Source organism: Phyllopteryx taeniolatus, chromosome 19, assembly GCF_024500385.1.
Source record: "Phyllopteryx taeniolatus isolate TA_2022b chromosome 19, UOR_Ptae_1.2, whole genome shotgun sequence".
NCBI classification, from domain to species: domain Eukaryota; kingdom Metazoa; phylum Chordata; class Actinopteri; order Syngnathiformes; family Syngnathidae; genus Phyllopteryx; species Phyllopteryx taeniolatus.
Genome location: NC_084520.1, coordinates 15550067 through 15569555, shown reverse-complemented (window position 1 = coordinate 15569555; position 19489 = coordinate 15550067). Strand labels below are relative to the sequence as shown.

Here is a 19489-nt window from a genome sequence, read left to right as displayed (position 1 = left end):
CATTTTTCCCCACATTTCCATTGAAATTAAAAATACATTTTATAAATTGATCAATCCACATTTCTCAACCAATTCAAATCATTCCAACTTTAAAAGTGTTAACAAAATTCAGGACATCATGGAAAGTGTTTTTCTACATTTCAATTAAAAAATGTTTTTTTTTATTGAAATGAAACCAATTTACCTAAATTCTCCTCCCACATTTCTCAACCAATTCAAAACATTTCAACTTCAAAGTGTTCATTCACAACAGTGTCACATTCCCATAACAAAATTTCCAATTTAATGGACACATTTTAAAAATTTACTTATTTAAATTGGGTTTTGTTTTTTTTCCCAGTCTCACAATCCAGTTCATTGTTCGCTCCTCAGAAACTGCATTCTCCAATTTAAACCAAGTTCCCCCGCGTTTTACTTCCATGCCTGCTGTCTAAGATGCAATGAGATCCAGAAAAATTCTGTTTCTTTTGCTGCGTCTTTTCAGTGCGGATCGGTGAGCTCAAAAAGCCCGACGTCTCCGCGTAAATGCCGTGCCGCGGTCGTCGTCCTGCCACCTTGTGTCTCCTCTGTGACGCAGAGCAAAACGTATGAAACGCAAATGTACATTTGTAGCCTACGCACAGACGTTTCCACGTTTACCTGCTTTTGTATCAAAAGGAATATTGTGTTGAGTGAGCAGAGCTTGCAGTCTCTGGATCTCTTCTCGTTGTTTTTGAAAGTCCTGGGAAAGATAAAGACCGGTGTTCTCGTAACTGCTGAGCAATAGCAACGCAGCATTTTCTATCGTGGAATAAATCTACAGTACATACCTCATTACATTTCTGTAACGAGTTGTGCGTTTCTGTTTCAGCTGCAACTTGGGGCAGCTTCGCGTTCACCTTTTGACTCTTCAGGAAGCCGGCATCCTCAAATACATCCCTTAGGAGATTGTCATATCCCTGCAAGAACATAGGCAGCATTCAGCTTTGTATATAGAAAGGAACATTTTACTTTAGTAGCTTTCCTCTGCGATGTTTTTTTAAAAATTATTATTATTATTATTAAGGTTAACATACCTGCTCAGTGATGAGACCTTCATAGCGAGCCTGCTCCGCTTCATCCCATTCCTTTTGCAGCTTCTCATTCAGGGTCGGGTACACTGGAAAACAGCATGCAAAGTCGACTTATTACTGATAAGTATAGTGACCACAATGACGAGCTACGGCTGGGCGATATGGCCTTCAATTGCCTTTACAAAAATCCGATTTGAAACGCTTTTGGGGGACACTGGAGCCTTAGGCAAAGTGGCGTGAATTATGCACAGTTCCAATTCACGATCAGTGTTAGCACAAAACCTTTAGGGTTCTGCAGGAAAGCAAAAAATAATAATAATAAATGTCAGGGAAAGCCAATTAGCGTCCACTGACAAACTAGGGCTGAGCAATATGGCCTTTGATTAGTTTGACAAAAATCTGATTAATAGCACACACACACTTTTTTTTTTTTTGTAAGTAAAATCATATCACAATGACATTATTGAAAACAAGTGTTGATTTCATCCTGACAAATACACTTGAATAATTCGATAAAAGCGCCCCGTCTTATGACAAACTTGTCATCTTACCTAAAAGAGAATGCGGGTGGCAAACAAGCGGCGTCTCAAATGTTAGTGAGTACACACAAGTGCTCGGCTCGGAGACTTGAGCAAGCTTGCTTTGGGCGCTGCAGGTGAAAATCACCTGCAGAAAAAAAAGCAAACTTGTTCGGGATATTGGGCTTTTGGGTGAAATTTCAAGATCAACCGTAAATTCACTATGACCTTTACAGGTAAACTTAATTGGACCTTCTGTCATTTGGAGTTCTTAAACTTTGAACAGTTGTACATGTGCATTCAAAGGTTTACACAAAGTCCCATTAAGTTCACCTCTAAAGGATCTCGAGCACTTTAGGTTCATTCTGAAATTTCACCCTCAAGCCTAGTATCCCTCACTTTTTTTTGTGACTGCTTAATGAGTCTGGCGCGCTACAAACTGCACTCACCTTCGCTTCTCTGTTTCTGGTGCCGCAAGTGTCTCCATCTCTCATCCACATGCCTGTAAACGTGTTGTTTGCTATTTCCCACTCATGCCAGATCCTGGAAGGAACACGCATGGCGTTTTTTTCCCCCGAACATTGCTTCCGAACATCCACACTGGTAGCTGGAGGCATCTTACCCCAGGATCCCGCTGTAAGCGTTCCATCGGAATGACTGTTCGTGTTGGGTGACGTTGTGAAATGGACAGAACTCGTATCTATACCTGAAAAAGTATGATATGTGGTTGCGAGAAGCAAATTAAATTGGTCATCAAATGTCATCTGATCTTCATCGAAGTCGCGACAATGGACAGTCTGCTTAAACTAATACCACACAAACAATTACAGTGCAATGGTGCCTTGATATATGAGTGACCCGACTTATGTATTTTTTAGATACGAGCCGTCGTTCGGCCAATTTCTTTGCTTTGAGTTGCGAGCAAAAAAATCGAGATACAAGCACCAGATGGTGGGAGTGAAATGCTTCTTTGTCTGTGTCTGTATTATATTGCCCCCAAGTGACCAAGGTGTGCACAACAGAAGGAGCAGCACAATGTCCATTAAATTAAAGCAAAAATTTGGCAGAAACTTAGTTCTTCAGTAAACATTCACAGTGCAGGGTGAAAAAACTTTATGAACCCCGAGACTAGTAACTTATCCAAAAGTGAATCGGAGTCAGCCAACCTAGAATCCAATCAATGTGACAAGATTGGAGGTGTTGGCAAAACTGTGTGTGGCATTAGTATAAGAAAGTGTTTGTTTTCTGAATAATACTTACACTGACTCTGTAAGACTGAAACACCTTCCAGCCAGATGGGAAAGGTGTACAGGTCCTTGTGGAGAGAAGATGTTCAACAGCAACAAAAATTGGACTTTTTTTTTCCAAGATGGAATCAATTATTATTGTTTTACAAAATAACATTCAAGTTACCGGACACTGGTGATGGAAGCACTTTAGCCTGCAGTCTGCTTCCCTGAGTCAGAAAATTGTTGTTCACCCTTAAGATAGAAACATTAAAAATTAGCTCACCTGTGACCCTAATGAGGATAAGAGGCACAGAAAATGGACTGATGGCTGTTCATCTTTTTTGTGGTAACGCTTGTCTGGCAAGCCCTTTTTTTTTTTTTTTTTTTACAAGTCCTACATTTGTGAGTAAATTGAGACGAGATCATCATTATTATTATTATTTCAGTGCGCATACGTTTGGTGGGAATTTTTCTAGATCGAGGATGGGAAAGTGTCTGAAGGATGCGAGAGCAGTGGGAAAACATTTGCATCTTTATAATTCTTGAAACTTGACGAACCCAAATGTATTTGGCGCCTCGACTATCTTCATTTTACCGGCGATCCCGTGGGTTACTGTGGAAAAGTCAGTCACAAGACAGACGTTAATAATCACAATGGCTGAATGGGGCTCATCTCGGTAGATATCATCAAAGCGGGAAGCAAATGAAACACGCAAGCACTTACCGAGAAGGGACATAAAAACGGTGAAGATTAGTAATAAGTGACATATCACACTAAACAAACAGTACATGTTTGATTGTAGTGGTTAAAATGTGTTTTCGTTGACATCTGTTTACGTCTAATAAAATCCAAATGGTCTTCCGGGTAAGAGTCACGTGATGGAAATAGCTCTGTTGCGCATGCGCTGTGCACTTTAGCGGAAGCACGTCGCTTTTTTTTTTTAAATCACAGGAGTAAAAGAAACAACTAAATTGTTGTTTGGATAGTTTTTAAAAAGCCTAAGAGATCCGTTTTTTTACCGAGACAAACGCTACTACTTGCAAAAGCGTTTAATCTGGGTTTAATGTTCACGTGTTGCGAATGTTTTTTTTTTTCCCATAAATGCTAATGCTAGCGGTTGCGACCTATCAGCAAGCTGTTGTTTTTACAGACTTACCCTTTTCGCCATAATAGTAATTGTTTAGAGTATATATTATACGAGGGCAGGATATACTTTTGCTGTGCAAAATGGGACGCAAGAAACAGGGCAAGGTTGTGCGTCCTGACAACAAGGGAAAAGACAAACGACACAAAGTGAAGGGGAAAACATTAGCGGCTTTTACAGAAGAAATGCACTCTGCATTCGAAGGTAAAGCTGCATTACAAACAGTTCTATCAATACTTAATGCGCATTACATTTTTTTCTCCCAAACTTGATTCTACCTTTTTGTTGTTGTTGCAAATGTAAATTTAGAAACTGAACTAACCATGTCTGTCACTTTATGCCAGATTAGGTTGATTGAGTGTAATGGAAAACCTTTGGATCATTAGGATTAAAATAATCTTACAGTATATTGTGTTTTCTGTGGCAGCAAGTCTTCACAGAGAGGAGGAGGAGGGAGCCGAGAGCCCCCAAGTGAAGCTCCCTTGTCCACTAGCCATGTGGGAGCTGCGCCATTGTGACCCCAAACGTTGCACAGGCCGAAAGCTGGTCCGCAAGGGCTTTGTACGCAACCTGCGCCTCAATCAGAGGTTTAACGGACTCATTTTGAGTCCCATGGGCACAAAGTATGTCACACCAGCAGACAGGTATGTCATTCTTTTTTCTTTTTTTTTTTTTCATTGTCGTACGACGACGCGTGTACTTTATCTACTTTAGAATTGACATCAAACAACAATGGAAAAGCACTGACACGACATGGGACTTACTTGTTTTAATTATATCCCCACTGTCATGACGCAGTTATATAACCCATCAATACTATACAAAAACGCTATAAAACAGCACGCAACTGTACCACATGTACCGTCTGAAGCAATTTATAATCAATTATCAGAATCAGAATCATCTTTATTTGCCAAGTATGTCCAAAACACACAAGGAATTTGTCTCCGGTAGTTGGAGCCGCTCTAGTACAACAGACAGTCAATTTACAGAACACTTTGGAGACATAAAGACATTGACAAAAAACAACAACAAACAACAATTGTGCAAAAAGATGCAGAGTCCTCAGTTCGAATGGCTAATATCGCAATAGTCCGGTGCAATGACCATTGTGCAAAGGGCACTGAGACTTCAAGGAGTGTATGCGGTTTAAAGTGACGAGTAGTGCGTAGTGCGATTATGTATCTAATCACATGACAAAACATAAAATGTTTAAATAAAATGCATCATACTCACCAGAGATGGTGATTATTAAATGTATTAATGTGTGAGGGTCAAATTAGGGTCACCTGTAAAGGTTATTGTACATTTTAGGTTCATCCTGAAATTTCACCTGAGAGCCCAATATTCCAAACGTTTTGCGAGTAATCTATATTTACTGTAATTATGACTACACAATACACGGTCTGTTTTATTTGCAACGTCTTTGCTTTGAAATGTAAACCGAATCAAATGTGTCTTTGTAATTCACAGGGAGATTGTGACCCGGAATGGAGTGGCAGTGATCGATTGCTCCTGGGCCAAACTGGAGGAGACGCCGTTCGATAAAATGGTCGGAAGTCATCCGCGGCTGCTGCCTTACCTCGTAGCGGCAAATCCGGTCAACTACGGGAAGCCTTGCAAATTATCTTGTGTTGAGGCTTTTGCTGCAACTTTTTGTATTGTGGGTAAGGCCTCTGCACAAGCCTTGTTGTTGCATTTTCAGAGTTACTCAAAATAGACATCCTGTATTTAATATTACCAGGTTTTGAGGAGCTGGCTGTGCTATTGTTGAAGAAATTCAAGTGGGGGACTGTGTTCCTGGATCTCAATAAAGTGCTGCTGAAGCGCTATGCTGCCTGCCGGTCGGAGGAAGAGCTGCTCACTGTAGAAAAAGACTTTCTCACCGCTAAACCAGAGGACGAAGAAATTGGTAAAAATGTGGGAGATACTATTTGCAATGTGGGCTTCATTTGTGCAAAAATTGGCTTATTTTTTGTCATTTATCTGCTTTTGAAGTAAAGATGTATGCAGGTTGAATTTTCAAGTTCTAAGTGACTCGACTTGCTGTTTTTTTTTTTTGAGATACGAGCAGCTTTCAGCAGATTGTTTGCTTTAACTTAAAATTGAGATGCAAGCGCTAGATGTTGGCAGCGAACTCGACTCGACAACAAGCAGCAGTTTAGCAGACAGTGAACAATTCTTCAAAAAAAGAGGTTCAAGCTTTTTATTCCCACTCCGGTTGTTTAAAACATAAGACATAAAAAAAAAAGTAACTGAACTCTGAATATTGAAAACCACCACAAAACTTTGCCGTAGGAAAGTTAGCTAGTTTGACGCTAACACTCAATGCAAAACACCATAGATGGGCTAACAAAACTAGCATCGATATTGCTGCGCTTGTAACCCTTTAGGCTGCAGATATTTGACAAAATGGTGAAGCAACCCATGTAGGCATAAATAGACAGTCAATATAATACTCACAGGCATATATTCCGTATCTGCTGCTGCCCAAAAAAAGACTGTTACTGCAGTTTACTGAGGCAGTTGTGAAACGCCTTGTCTGAATTATACTGCCTTCTTGTGGCCAAGGCGTGCATACCAGGAGAATTACAGCTAACAATCTTTGTTCCGGTAACCATCCATCCATCCGTTTTCTGAGCCGCTTCTCCTCACAAGGGTCGCTCGCGGGAGTGCTGGAGCCTGTCCCAGTTATCAACTGGCAGGAGGTTGGGGTACACCCTGAACTGGTTGCCAGCCAATCGCAGGTTTCTGGTAACATTTTAACATTTTTAAACGGTCACAATTCAAAAGACCCCTGTGGTAAATGCAACAAAAACATTTCTGATGCCTGACAAACAAAGGAGAGGGATGAGGAATGAGTCATTTTCATGCAATTCATCAAAGAAACACAACAAACATGACATTTATTATTATTTCAACTCTTCACACAAGCATTTGTGCTGAACAGTTATTCAAAAAGAATGATCACATCTATACTTTTGTAATTGTTGTGAACCTTATTTTTCATGAAAGCTCTTGTTCACAGATCCCTTCGACGTCAACTCGGGAGTAGAATGCATGAATCTCAACAGACGTCACTGGTGAGCATCATGTATTTCATTTGAGGACGTCTTTTAATTATATTTGCCTTGACAAATGCTGTCATTAGAGTCAAGTACTGTAATCCCATTTTAAAATTATTGCATCTTCTTATGAATGAACATGATCCTCTCGTCCAGTGTTTCCTAACCTTTACTAAACCAAGGCACATATGTTGCATTAGAAAAATCTCACGGCAGTATCTGAATCGGTGACAAAAAAAAATGGCATCAAAAGTATGAATACAGTGAAGATATGCAGGTTAATTTGACCTTCTACTGTGTAGTGGAAGATCATTTAATTATTCTGCCCTTCACTATACATTGCTGGCATAGATTGATGAATAAAGTACATTATTTGTAGTGAATAAAGAATATTTTTCAGACAAATGAAGGGAAATTGGATAATTTCCCCAACATTGGTGGTTAGGTATCACTGCCCTGGTTCATGGGCCACAGTAACAATTTTGTGTTCTTTTTAAATTCATTGTTATTTCTATTCAGGGAACCTGATGAGGAGGATTCTAGCAAAGACACTGACACATCAGAGGATGGTGACGATAATCATGATGATGAAGCAGATGATGAAAAAACCAACAATGTGTCAGAAAATGTTTCACATGAAGACCAAGTTGGAGCAGCAGAGTCACCACAATAACTCTTGGAATTGATTAATGGAAGGAGTGACGACCCAATATAAATTGTTTAATATGATAAAAGTACATTTTGGTTAATTTGTATGTCCTTCATGAAATATTTTAAACTGTTTTTAGTGGTGGGAAGTAATGAAGCAAAAATACTTCATTACTGTATTTAAGTAGATATTTTTAGATTTTGGGCCTTGTGTATTTATTTTTCGGACGACTTTCTTTCTTTTACTCCCGACATTTAATAAGATATCTGTACTTTCTACTCCTTACTTTGTCAAAATAGACTCGTACCTGCATGGATGGCGACACAAAGTAAAACAGACAGCGTCTGTCTAATCTTTGGTAATATGTACTGGGTATCTTAACAGTTATCATAAACTTATTTAGATTTTTTTTTTTTGTTAGCGTGATTTGCTGTGGTGACCTCTAATGGGACGGAGGGGAAAAAAGTCGTGCCAACAACAATACAGTTGACCCCCGCATATTCACGGTTAGGCATTTGAAAGTTATTTTTTGGGGGGCAACATATCTCCGTTATTTGTGGGATCTCACGTTGATACGCAGGTTTTTTTTTTCTTTTTTTTCTGAAGCGCAATTACGAGAGAGCATCAATTATTCGCGAATTTTCGAGGAACCCGACCGCGAATAGCGGGGTCCACTGGTTTTGTCAGGATAAAATCCTGCGCCAACGCTAGCTAGCTCTCATTTTTAAAAGACAAAAAAAACTTTTTGCTGAGTTAGCAAAGGAGTATTGTTTATAATTCTAAGTAAATGTAAACAAAAAATATATAGTTTTTTTATTTTATTTGTTTACATTTACCATAGTCGTTTTTCGCAAATTATACAGACCAAGTACAAAGTGTGAGTGTTTTGGGGCATTTGTACAATTCAATGTGGGGTGAAAACTATTTTCCCACGGCTTCACCTGAGTGTTTTTAATCGAAAACGCAGTAAGTAAACGCAGCATCTTGCTACGATTACCTGCCAGCGTCATTAAAAAGACATAAGTAAGTATGCAGTGTGCTCATTTGTTGTTGTTTTTATGTTTGTTATTTTTTTTTTTTTTAATGTAGTTTTCTGACGTCTGACGAAGCCTTTCCAGTAAACTAAAGTTGGTTGTACTGTAAATGTGGCGAGGGGGGCGGACACAGCGGGACTCTGCTGTCCTGCGGTAACATTGTTGTGGAACGACGTCACAGCTCGAAAATGAAGGCGCAGAGGCAGCCATTACCGGAGCTTCTCTAATTATTTTATTACAAATAAATACTCGCGGAAAACTCCCATGGCAAGAGCTACAAGTCAGCTGGTGAGTGTCGCCACTTCGACACGGAGCACACTACGAAGCCGGCGGCGAGAATGCGGCGTGTGGCGGCTGTTTGACAACAAATAGTTCGCTGGGGCCTTCGTTGGAAGAGCGGTAGCCTAGCCGCGGAGCTCGCTCGGAACGTTTTAAGAGCACATAGCAACGCTAGCTTGGCTAACCCGGGCGAACTCTAGCGAAATTCGCCACAATTGTTCGGCTTTGTTGAACACTTTGTCTGACCGACATGTGTGCTATACTCGAATGGGGTTGCGTTCAATCCCAACCGACACGAAGCTGTTATTTGTTGTACTCTTTCTGTTGCTCTGTTTTCGGTTGGCTAATGCTAAGCTAAACAGCTTCGCGCTTTTATTTTATCATTTATTATTTTTTTTATTTTTATTTTTATTTATTTTTTAAAGGTTACAAACTCTGCTTGTCAATTCGCTGTTGTGCACAAGTCAATGATAACCCATTAACTGTGATTCAGGCTGACAAGGAGCTCAATGAAGATGGAAGTGTGGGTGGGTTGGAGGGGTGTTTTGAAGTTGCCCCTCCGCAACCTGCCGTTCAGCGTTAAGTTTGTTACTCACTGTCAGTCAGTGCGACTTGACAAGACGCTAACGTTAGCTTCGGTTAGCCCCAGAAAGTTCACGCAGGGCCCCGGTGCAGCCGGAATTAGTCCCCTAAAGTGTGTTAGTCATATCTGGCCTCAACTCGCAGACATTACATTGCTGGACGTACGGGGAATGAGTCAGGGGATAGTTGTGCAGCATGGGCCGCGTGAGCGGATGATTTATATATATATAAAAATAAAAATAAAAAAGCGAATAAATGGCCACACCTTGGTTGTGAATGAGATAACAGCAAGGCCAATTGAAGTAAGCAACGAACGGAAAGAGACTTGTAAATGTGTTTGTGTGTTATTGTCGGCTCAAAAGGCGAAATTGTTGAAGCGGTTCCAAGCACCAAACGACGCCCTGGAATTTACAACCACGCACTGTTTGTTGTGTCGGGGTGTGAAATTATGTTGATGGCCGGGTTTCGCCCGAGTGGAGTGCTTTTCAACCTTTTGACACCTAGTAACGCCTGAGAAAATACTTAATATACAGTAAGTAGACCTAAGCTTTCATCAAAAACGAGGCAGAGGTTGGATTCCTAAAAAGTACACCTGTATTTATTATTGGAAGCCATTGGAACGTTCTTCGCAGTTTGAACACTAACACTGTACTCAAAGATGATTCAATGAAAAAGTATGGCCACGTTAAAGTTAATTAAGAACTACTTAAATATTTAAAACAAACAGGTCTTAAAGATTGGCTGCAAATGTATTTAAAACTGTATTTAAAAATATACTATACTTAATAAAAAATGTGCTGTACGTTAAAAGTATAAAATGTACTTTACTGGCTAATTTTAAGTTTAAACGGGCAAAAGGCATAGTGACGCGACTTTTTCGAGAGTTGTCGTTCAGCCTAATTTTTGCTGAGACTTGAAGGCAAACTTTGCAGGTACTAGCACCGCATGGTGGCAAAGAACTCAACCCACTTCACAACAAGCGGCAGTTTGGCAGATAGTGAACAATTCTTGGGGTTGGGGGGGGGCTTCTAGCTGTTTTAGTGCCACTCCCCGTTGAAGTTTACAGTCGAACTAAACATAAAGCTGAATCAGACAGTGTGTATTTAAAACAACCACATAACTTTGCCGTATACAAAAGTCTGCTAGCTTAATTCTTACAGACACCATAGACAGACTACGGAATAGCATGTTTCTCTGTGTTATAACCCTTGAAGCAACGGATATTTGAACTCAAAATGGAACATCAACACATTTGGGCAGACAATATAAAAATATTCACGGGCATATATTCTTTATCCCGTGCGAAAAACGACCACTGTGTACACAAGCAGGAGCGGCAATGAAATAAACATGATGCACAAACTATTTCTTTACGTTCTATTTGATTATGTTATTGCTGTAATTTTCTATGAAGTACAGTTTTATAGCATGTCGCTTTCGTTAAAAAAGCACATTAAAAAAACTTTAGTTTTTTTGGGGGGGGGGGGGGGGGCAGATCAATGGCATTTACATTTCTTTCAATGGGGAAATATGATTTGAGCTACAAGCATGGCCACAGAGCTAATCAAACTTCTATCTCACAGCACCACTCAGTTTGTTTGTATTGTATGTTTTTGATGTGGCAAATTATATTTAAATTTAAGTCAGTGACTTTTGCGTATGATTAGAGACAGCCTGTGTTCCACTAGTGGCCCTCGTACCACACTTTGAGATTCACTGGCCTAGTATTTTAGCAGTGTTTGTCAATTTGTAAACAGAGTGGAGCGCAATCTGTGTCTGTGACTGAGCTAGTTTTTAAAGTTGAAACACAAGGAGGGAGCTTGAGACAACCTAGCTCTGGAGTGGCTCCTTCTGTGCTTATTTTCTTATCTTTTTAGAGACTTTGCCCCGCAAATGGTTTGACTTTAAATTGTGGTAACTGCAGGACTTATACATTTAATTCATTCTGTGACCAAGCGTGTAACTCCCCACTTAAATGCAATTAATATGTTCCAGCCCTCCAAAAAAAACATCACTTTTTTTTTTTTTTTTTTTTTTTAAATAAAGACAAATAACACTATTGTACAAAACGTTAAAGATTGTCGAGAAATAAACTGGCTTTGTAATTAGTAATTACATACTGTAGTATTTGTCTGTGGGATATGTGCCTGGTGAGTGACATCATAATTACACGTACAGTGGTACCTTGACTTATGTTTTTTTTTTTAGTTACAAGCCATCGCTTGGTTGATTTTTTTTATTTATTTATTTATTTTTTATTCCCCCCCTTCTTTGTTGCAAGCAAGTTTCAGATACACTGCCACTTGAGTGCAGTGAGAAAAAACAAGTGAGCAATTGAGGTACTGTACTGCCCTCGCATGTGGGCAAGGAGATCCACAGTCGCTGATACACTTTCAGCTGTTTATTGAACGGCACAAACAGTCAAAAGTTACGTAAATACATAATGAGAACACTCACAAGCAGCTATTGAATCCAGATCCTGACGTTACTCCCTTGGGCAAGTGCCTTAAAGGCACACATCCAACATATATATTACAGTATGTACAGTAATTAAGCTTTATTTACTTATAGTTTTGTTTAGGGGGCTGAAACGGAGTAATGACATGTCAATTCTTTTGAAGAAGGAAAATAAATGTTATACACGAGTAAACTGAGTGACGAGCGTGGTCACGAAAGACATTCAAGTCGTAAGTCAAGGTACCACTGTATTTTGTTTGATTCCACTTGAATCAACGCGCTGACTCATGTTTTCTGTCTTCTTCCAGTATGATGTCGTGCCTATTCAGCCCAGCGTTGTCATTTGTTCCCGCTCGCATCCATCAATGGTAAGGAACCACCCTGACTTAAGCAGCAGCCACTGTCCCGGCATGGAGGGCTCGCCCTCAGAGGCCCGTGCTGTCGGAGCGTCTGCCAGCGGCCAGGGCTCGGGCCTCCGTGCGCAGAAGGTGGCTCAGGCCCCTCAGCCTCGCAAGAAGAAACCAGAGGACTTCAAGTTCGGCAAGATACTGGGAGAGGGCTCCTTCTCGACGGTATATATATGTTTATTTATATATCACACATTCCTCTTCACTTTTTAATTACACTTGGGTAGCTGTTGCTACATGCTAGCATTCCTCTGATCAAGGATGAGTCATCTTGAATTGACAGACCTTCCCCCCACTCTTTAAGGTTGTCCTAGCAAGAGAGCAGGTAACTGGCAAAGAATATGCAAGTAAGTATTCATGCAAAATACTTTGGCAAATTGCAGCAAATGACTCAAAGTGGACTTGTGTATTCTTACTTGTGTTTTCTCTTGTGTTCAAGTTAAGATATTGGAGAAGCGGCACATCATGAAGCAGAACAAAGCCCAGTATGTAAAACGAGAAAGGGATTTAATGTCAAATCTCGAGCACCCGTTCTTCGTCAAACTCTTCTTCACATTTCAAGATGATGACAAGTTGTGTATCCTTTTCACACGAGTATTATTTGTTAGGGATGCGTCGATACTGTACTTTTGTAGTCGTGGAAACGTTCCTATACTGCGACACACTGAACAACTTTAGCAGCCTCTCGTATAGTATACAATTCCGTCCTCGCTGAGCGCACGGTGTGCAGATAACAAAGATCCATCCATTTTCTGTACTGTTTAGCCAAGCTATTTATTGACAAAACAAATTGAAGTTTACAGTAAAAGAAATAGAGAGAATTACACATTCCATATTTAAGCAAACACTAACACAGAATGCGGAGCGCGACAGAAGGGCTAACGAATAGCATCGATGTCGCAGTACAAACGTAAATAATTAATATTCAAACACAGACTGAAACATACAGAAAGATTATTATCAATATCACAGGCAGATATTATTTTTACTCTGCGAAAAACATTATATTACCATAGCTTTGCCGCAATATTCTTATTTGTCTTCAGCAGAGCCACGTTTTGTGTTTTTCAACAATATTTAATTGCGTGTATACAAGTGTTATATTTCAGTGAAACTTATCCCATGTTAAATACATTTGTGTTTTGAATAATATTTAATTGTGTGTATGAAAAGTGTTGTTTTATTAAAGCACATTTTCATCAAAATTGCTAGACGAAATGGCATTATGAAGTATTGGTACTCTGTATCAGCGAGTATGCAAATGTAAGTACTTGTGCTCGGCCTGACATAGTGGAATCGGCGTATCCCTAATTGTGTGTTTCGTCTTGATGACTGTGTTTTGCTGTTGACTTTTCTAATAGTTGTCCTCCTTAACAAGGGTTTTCAGATTTTGGTCTCAGCTACGCAAAGAATGGCGAACTCCTAAAATACATTCGTAAAATTGGTTCATTTGATGAGACCTGCACTAGATTCTATTCAGCGGAAATTGTTAGTGCTCTAGAATACTTGCACAATAAGGGGATTATCCATAGGTATGTATTTAAGGCTTTTATTTATTGATTTTTTTTCATTGCTTTCCACTCGCCTTATAACCAACGTGCTTCCTTTCAGAGATCTGAAACCAGAGAATATTCTTTTGAGTGAAGAGATGCACATCCAGATAACAGATTTTGGGACAGCAAAACAATTGTCATCGGACAGCAAACAAGGTCAATTACTATTTCGACTGGAAGTTTTAGTATAATATTCTCAAAAGTGTCATAAATGTTCCCTTTTTATTCTTCTGTTGCAGCAAGAGCAAACTCCTTTGTCGGAACAGCACAGTATGTTTCTCCAGAGCTCCTAACAGAGAAATCAGCCTGCAAAAGGTAACTGGCTCAGGTCATTATTTAGGGTTGATATAACTTTGTTTTTTGTAAGTTACATTACAGTAGCATTTTTTTTATTCCCTCTTGTTTTTTAGCTCTGATCTCTGGGCATTGGGATGTATTATCTATCAATTGGTGGCTGGTTTACCACCATTCAGAGCTGGGTAAGTACACCATTTTTTTAAATTTCACGTATTTGTTGTCATGGCAAAAAAAAACAACAACTTTAAGACAAAACTGGAAAGAATAAAATGTAGTACAGTAAACACGTTCCAGACCCCCAGACGCAATGTAGAAATACCTATAGAAATATGACCAAAAAAAATATATTTTTTTTAACTTGAAATTCTTGTCTTCACTTTTAAAATACACACACATTTAAACACAGAAAATATTGAGAGAGAAGAGTGCAAGAGCAATGGATAAAACAAAATGGCGAAAATTAATGATGCATACTGTACAAAAAATTTGTTTTTAGACTCCCTGTACTATCAATTGCCATAACTGGTTTAGAAAAAAATAATAATAATAGAGGTCTTGCGCAATAATACAAACCATGAAATAGCGGGACGGCCAAGCGTGAACGGCAATATAGCAGTAACCCTTGAAAACATGAGCAAACAGAGTTCATCAGAGACCTGAATACAATCTTGCAACTCCTTAAAGTAGAAAGTGTCCCAACCACTTCAAATGAGCGAGCACTCTAAAGCGTTAGCGTCTTCTTATCAATGTAAAACGCCTGTTGTTGTGGCAACAGAACCAACGGAGGAGAGTGTCGTTCAAACAGAGAGGCTTTGTAAACAATAGTACATTTACTGAACAGAATTACTTGGTCGCTCAGACTAACATTTCTTCTCTGTGGCCAAGGTAACAACAGGTCACAGTTGTTAATCAAAATGGAAAATACATGATACATTTGTCAGCAATCATTATATTTTATTTTCCTTTGGTTTCCTTCATAGAAATGAGTACTTAATATTCCAGAAAATAATAAAGCTGGAGTATGAATTCCCAGAGAAATTCTTCCCCAGAGCCAAGGATCTTGTCAAACAGCTTTTGGTAAGTCATTAGATATAATAGATTCTAAGAGCAAAAAAAATACAAATGTCATATTTTATTTCAAAGTCATTGGACCCTTCAAATCGGATCGGGTGTGACGAGATGGGTGGCTACGACCCTTTGAAACAGCACCCCTTCTTTGACACCATCTCCTGGAGTGACCTGGACATGCAAACGCCCCCCAAGCTCACCCCTTACCTGCCCGCTATGTCTGAGGATGATGAGGACTGCTATGGGAATGTACAATAACCCCCCTTATTTTTGCCCGTTGTTGTTGTCACAATAAAGCTGCGATACTGAATCCCCTGTGATTTGTGCATGTAGTACGACGACCTCCTGAGCCAGTTCAGCAACATGCAGGTGGCCCAGTCCAGCTCGTCACACTCCCTGTCGCCGCACGAGTCGACGCCCCCGCAACGGTCCAGCAGCAACATCGAGCAATACATCCACGACCTGGACAACAACTCCTTTGAGCTCGACCTGCAGTTCACCGATGAGGAGAAGCTTTTGTTGCTGGACAAACAAACCTCTGGAAATCCTTGGTAAGTCTTGACCGTGTTCAGTCTTTGAATGCACACGCTATCCTACTTGAGAACATTCCGACGTCCAAACAGACTGCCGTGTTAGTTAAAAATGTTGTCTGCAAAAAAGTGACCCCCCCCCCCCCTGCCTATTTGCGGTTAGCTGTCCATTAATTCACTTATTCATTTCCAACACGATGCACCCAGTAACAACAAAAAAAAAAAAGCATATTTAATAATAATCGTAAAAATGGCAAAATAATATATGAACAGCCTTGTGGAACGGAACTTGTTCGTAAGTAGGGTAGAGTCTGTAAAGTGTCAGTTCAGTGTCATAACAGTTTGAGTGCCACTCATGATGTTTAATGTCACTAATATGTAGGTGCTGTTTTTTTAATTTATTTTTTTATTCTAATTTACACAGGCACCAGTTTGTCGAAAATAACCTTATTTTAAAAATGGGTCCAGTGGACAAACGAAAGGTGAGTCCTTTGTTTTGTGTTTTACAGTGCATCTAAGCCAGTGCTGTGAATTACATTTTCCCTCAGCTAGTTAACATAAAAACAAGTCTGTTTTGAAATTGTTACCTTCAGCAGCTTTTCCAACAAGGTCTCTTTTTATAGTGGAGCTGGACTGAAACCTATGTCCGTTGCAGGGTCTGTTTGCCCGACGGAGACAGCTGCTCCTTACTGAAGGACCACACCTGTACTATGTGGATCCTGTCAACAAGGTCCTGAAAGGAGAAATCCCTTGGTCACTAGAATTACGCCCTGAGGCCAAGAACTTCAAAACCTTCTTTGTTCACACGGTACACACAACTACTTCTAGTCTTTCCCCCCCCCCCCCCCTTTTTTTTTGCTCTGTATCATATGTTTTTCTGTAGAGCTTGTCTCTTCATATTTCTAATGTGCCGATACCACATTTTTTCACACGCGTACAAATACAATTGACTCGCCGATTCAGAGTACCGATGCTTGTTAATGCCAATATGTTTTACAATTGCCGTGATTTATTTTTATTTTTTTTTCATTTTAGAGGTGCAACAACTAATCGATTATTTTGCTCTTCGAAGAATCCTCTAAAAAAACTTGCTTAACTTAAAATTGTCCGAATCCTCGAAATAATCGGTCGGCGCCTGAGAAGTTCATCATCCATTTTACAGAGCAGAATTTTCAGTCGCCTTAAAAGTCTTTTCATCCGTGTCTTTAAAGTATGTCCCCACAACACACATCTTTACCCGTAAGGTACTGTATTTGTCAGGCTGACAATGTGTTATCAGTGGGTACAATATCGGATTATTTTAACGTGTACCCATACTGGTATCGCCATCAGTGCGTCCCTAAGTTCTAAGGACCTGTTTTTTCTGTTGCTTGGTGTCATTTCAGCCTAACCGAACATACTATTTGATGGACCCTAGCGGAAATGCTGACAGATGGTGCAAGAAGATCCAAGAAGTGTGGAGAAAGATCTATCAAAGACACCAAAATCCCGGCCTATAGGAGCGCTCCCACTTCCTCCCGTTGCCGGCCCTCTTTTAGCTCTGAGGCCAATCACTGAGCAGAGTAACGCCCTCTTTAGTGCCCTTCATCACCGCAGTGTAAACAAACTTTACAGACGCTGGCATCTAGACCTTGTTTGTTTTACTGAGTAGAATCATGGGGGAAAAATACAACTTTGGATTCAGGGTTGCTTTGCTTCTTCTTTGTGCTCCGTGTGAGGCTTCTGTTGCAATTCTCCCATGTACGGATGTTAAAGAATACCCCCAAGCACATCTGCTTATTTTTATTTTTATTTTTTGTACATTCTCGACGGAAGGTGAAAGAGGCAAGCTTGGGGAAACGCGAGGGGTTTCTCTCTAAAATCCAAGGACTGGTTTCCTGCGATACCGTAACACAAAATATTGATTTATGTGAATCAGAGTGTAATTCAACCATATCCTAAATCCGCGTCCTATGTGCAAGCTGTAGACAGCCCCCTTGTCTAGTGCATATAGTCAGTCCATAGATGTACCATATACTGTACCCTCGATTCAGTCTCGCGCATTTACCAAACTCAAATGTATTTTTGTAAGAGCCCATGTATTTCCACAGTATCTGAGTTGTTTTCTTAAATCTAGTGGTACTTGCTTATCGCGGTCCAATCAGATTCTCAGTGGGTCTAAGTGCGCGCCTTCCATAGCCGTTTCCAAGGAAGCGGGTAAACATGCCACTAGCTTGTACTTCCTAATCATAATCATAAACTCGCTTACCGTTTCCTGCATGGCCAGTTGTGTAGCGCAGCCTTGTTCCTCTCCCCTTAGGGCACTGGTGATATTACAGTAGTTTATTCAAGTTTTGAAAAAGGTGGGTATTTTTTTGAATGCATTGGCAACCATAGCAAATGTTACTGGATGATTTGGCTGTTCTGTTCTGTTCACTTTGCTATTTCTTTGTGATGTGAATGTCTTCTTTTTTTGTGTGTGGGATAATTTGCTCATCTTCAGTGCATCCTGTTGAAATATGAAAAATCCTACGTGCTGACCAGAAAATCCTCACCAACAAGAGATATGATACATTATACTGTCGTTCTTTGAAGCAATCACAGGTTTCTCTCCTTGAGCAAGATGACTGGCTCAACCATTTTTTTTTTTTTCCCCCATCCACACGTTTGGCCCCATTGGAACTTAAATTGATTCATCCAAAGCTCCCTTTTTTTGTATTTTTATTTTTGACCGATTGCCTTCAGCTCCTTTTTTTTTTAAATTTTATTTTATTCCCCTCCTCCTTTTGGCTGAGTCTGTGTGCAGTGTGTGACTGGAAAATAGGTGAAATAGGACCCTGGGAGCCCGGGGGCTCTGTGTGCAAGGATATCTTTATCTGATCCAAATAAGCGATAAAATAATTGCTGTATCTGTCTGTAAAAGAGTGGAGGAAACACTCCAGAAGTGTTGGCCTCCTTCGCACGGAGATTTTGTCAAAATCAAATAGATAGCGGTCGGTTACATTGTGTATGGAACACTCTACCTGGCTTGTAACTGACGAGAACTGTGATGTACAGATATTGTATTATTAAAATCTGAAGCAAGTAATGCAACGATACTAGGATACAGTTTTTGTATTTTTATTCTTGTATAAGGTTATTAGAGGGCTATTGTTTAGCCTCTAGTTCATTCTGTGTTATTTAAATTCTAATATATGAATCATATTTGGATTGAAGTCATGTTCAGGGGCCATGTTGTGTATGTTTTGAGATGTAAAGCCTTTGAATGTGAATAATTATTGTAAACTATAATATTTTACAGCTTTTTTCTTACTATATCATACATTTTCTATTTGCTCAGTGATTTAATCATGTTCTGATGATAATTTAATGAATCTTGTTCATCCTCTCTCTGATTATTTGTTCGCTAGGTCAGTTGATGTTGAATGACGACTCCCCCCCCCCCCACTTTAATGCTTGGTAGTCCAGAAATTAAAAGCATGTAGGGAATTGAGGCATACGAAGAAAGCCACGTGTCCTGTCTTCTGTTAAGTAGCAGTCATGACATGGGAAAAGATGCAGCGTTTCACTGGCAATGGCTTCTCACCTCCTGCAGCATGTAAATAAAGTATCAGCCCACCATCTGTGTATTTTGTCTTGTTCAAA

At 39.8% G+C, this 19489-nt stretch overlaps 3 protein-coding genes across 3 annotated transcripts; 2 read left to right on the top strand and 1 right to left on the bottom strand.

Annotated features, from left to right (window-relative positions):
• Positions 1–126: 126 nt before the first annotated feature.
• gnptg (N-acetylglucosamine-1-phosphate transferase subunit gamma) lies at positions 127–3684 on the bottom strand. The gene is made up of 11 exons (XM_061756636.1): positions 3524–3684; positions 3358–3412; positions 2984–3051; positions 2831–2885; positions 2193–2276; positions 2020–2113; positions 1604–1718; positions 1056–1138; positions 810–938; positions 640–721; positions 127–566 (listed from the first exon to the last, which is right to left on the bottom strand). The coding sequence occupies exons 1-11, from the start codon at positions 3588–3590 to the stop codon at positions 481–483; spliced, it is 918 nt and encodes a 305-aa protein (XP_061612620.1). The 5' UTR covers positions 3591–3684; the 3' UTR covers positions 127–480.
• Positions 3685–3742: 58 nt separating this feature from the next.
• Positions 3743–8686, top strand: tsr3 (TSR3 ribosome maturation factor). Its single transcript, XM_061756637.1, has 6 exons — positions 3743–4148; positions 4372–4588; positions 5418–5611; positions 5689–5856; positions 6973–7027; positions 7529–8686. The coding sequence occupies exons 1-6, from the start codon at positions 4028–4030 to the stop codon at positions 7680–7682; spliced, it is 909 nt and encodes a 302-aa protein (XP_061612621.1). The 5' UTR covers positions 3743–4027; the 3' UTR covers positions 7683–8686.
• A 140-nt stretch (positions 8687–8826) lies between these two features.
• Positions 8827–19463, top strand: pdpk1b (3-phosphoinositide dependent protein kinase 1b). Its single transcript, XM_061756633.1, has 14 exons — positions 8827–8980; positions 12319–12582; positions 12722–12764; positions 12857–12994; positions 13805–13949; positions 14029–14126; positions 14210–14285; positions 14381–14449; positions 15248–15344; positions 15411–15584; positions 15669–15886; positions 16290–16347; positions 16521–16673; positions 17251–19463. Exons 1-14 carry the CDS (start codon positions 8957–8959, stop codon positions 17362–17364), a joined length of 1671 nt encoding a protein of 556 aa, XP_061612617.1. The 5' UTR covers positions 8827–8956; the 3' UTR covers positions 17365–19463.
• Positions 19464–19489: the final 26 nt, after the last annotated feature.

Coding starts and splice junctions, on each gene's coding strand:
- gnptg (XM_061756636.1), bottom strand. CDS start 3,590: ATGTACTGTTTGTTTAGTGTGATATGTCACTTATTACTAATCTTCACC. Junction 3,413..3,523: donor CGTTTTTATGTCCCTTCTCG/GTAAGTGCTTGC, acceptor ACTTTTCCACAG/TAACCCACGGGATCGCCGGT. Junction 939..1,055: donor AAGGTCTCATCACTGAGCAG/GTATGTTAACCT, acceptor ATGTTCTTGCAG/GGATATGACAATCTCCTAAG.
- tsr3 (XM_061756637.1), top strand. CDS start 4,028: ATGGGACGCAAGAAACAGGGCAAGGTTGTGCGTCCTGACAACAAGGGA. Junction 4,149..4,371: donor AATGCACTCTGCATTCGAAG/GTAAAGCTGCAT, acceptor TTTCTGTGGCAG/CAAGTCTTCACAGAGAGGAG. Junction 7,028..7,528: donor AATCTCAACAGACGTCACTG/GTGAGCATCATG, acceptor ATTTCTATTCAG/GGAACCTGATGAGGAGGATT.
- pdpk1b (XM_061756633.1), top strand. CDS start 8,957: ATGGCAAGAGCTACAAGTCAGCTG. Junction 12,583..12,721: donor GAGAGGGCTCCTTCTCGACG/GTATATATATGT, acceptor CCACTCTTTAAG/GTTGTCCTAGCAAGAGAGCA. Junction 15,887..16,289: donor CAAACCTCTGGAAATCCTTG/GTAAGTCTTGAC, acceptor TAATTTACACAG/GCACCAGTTTGTCGAAAATA.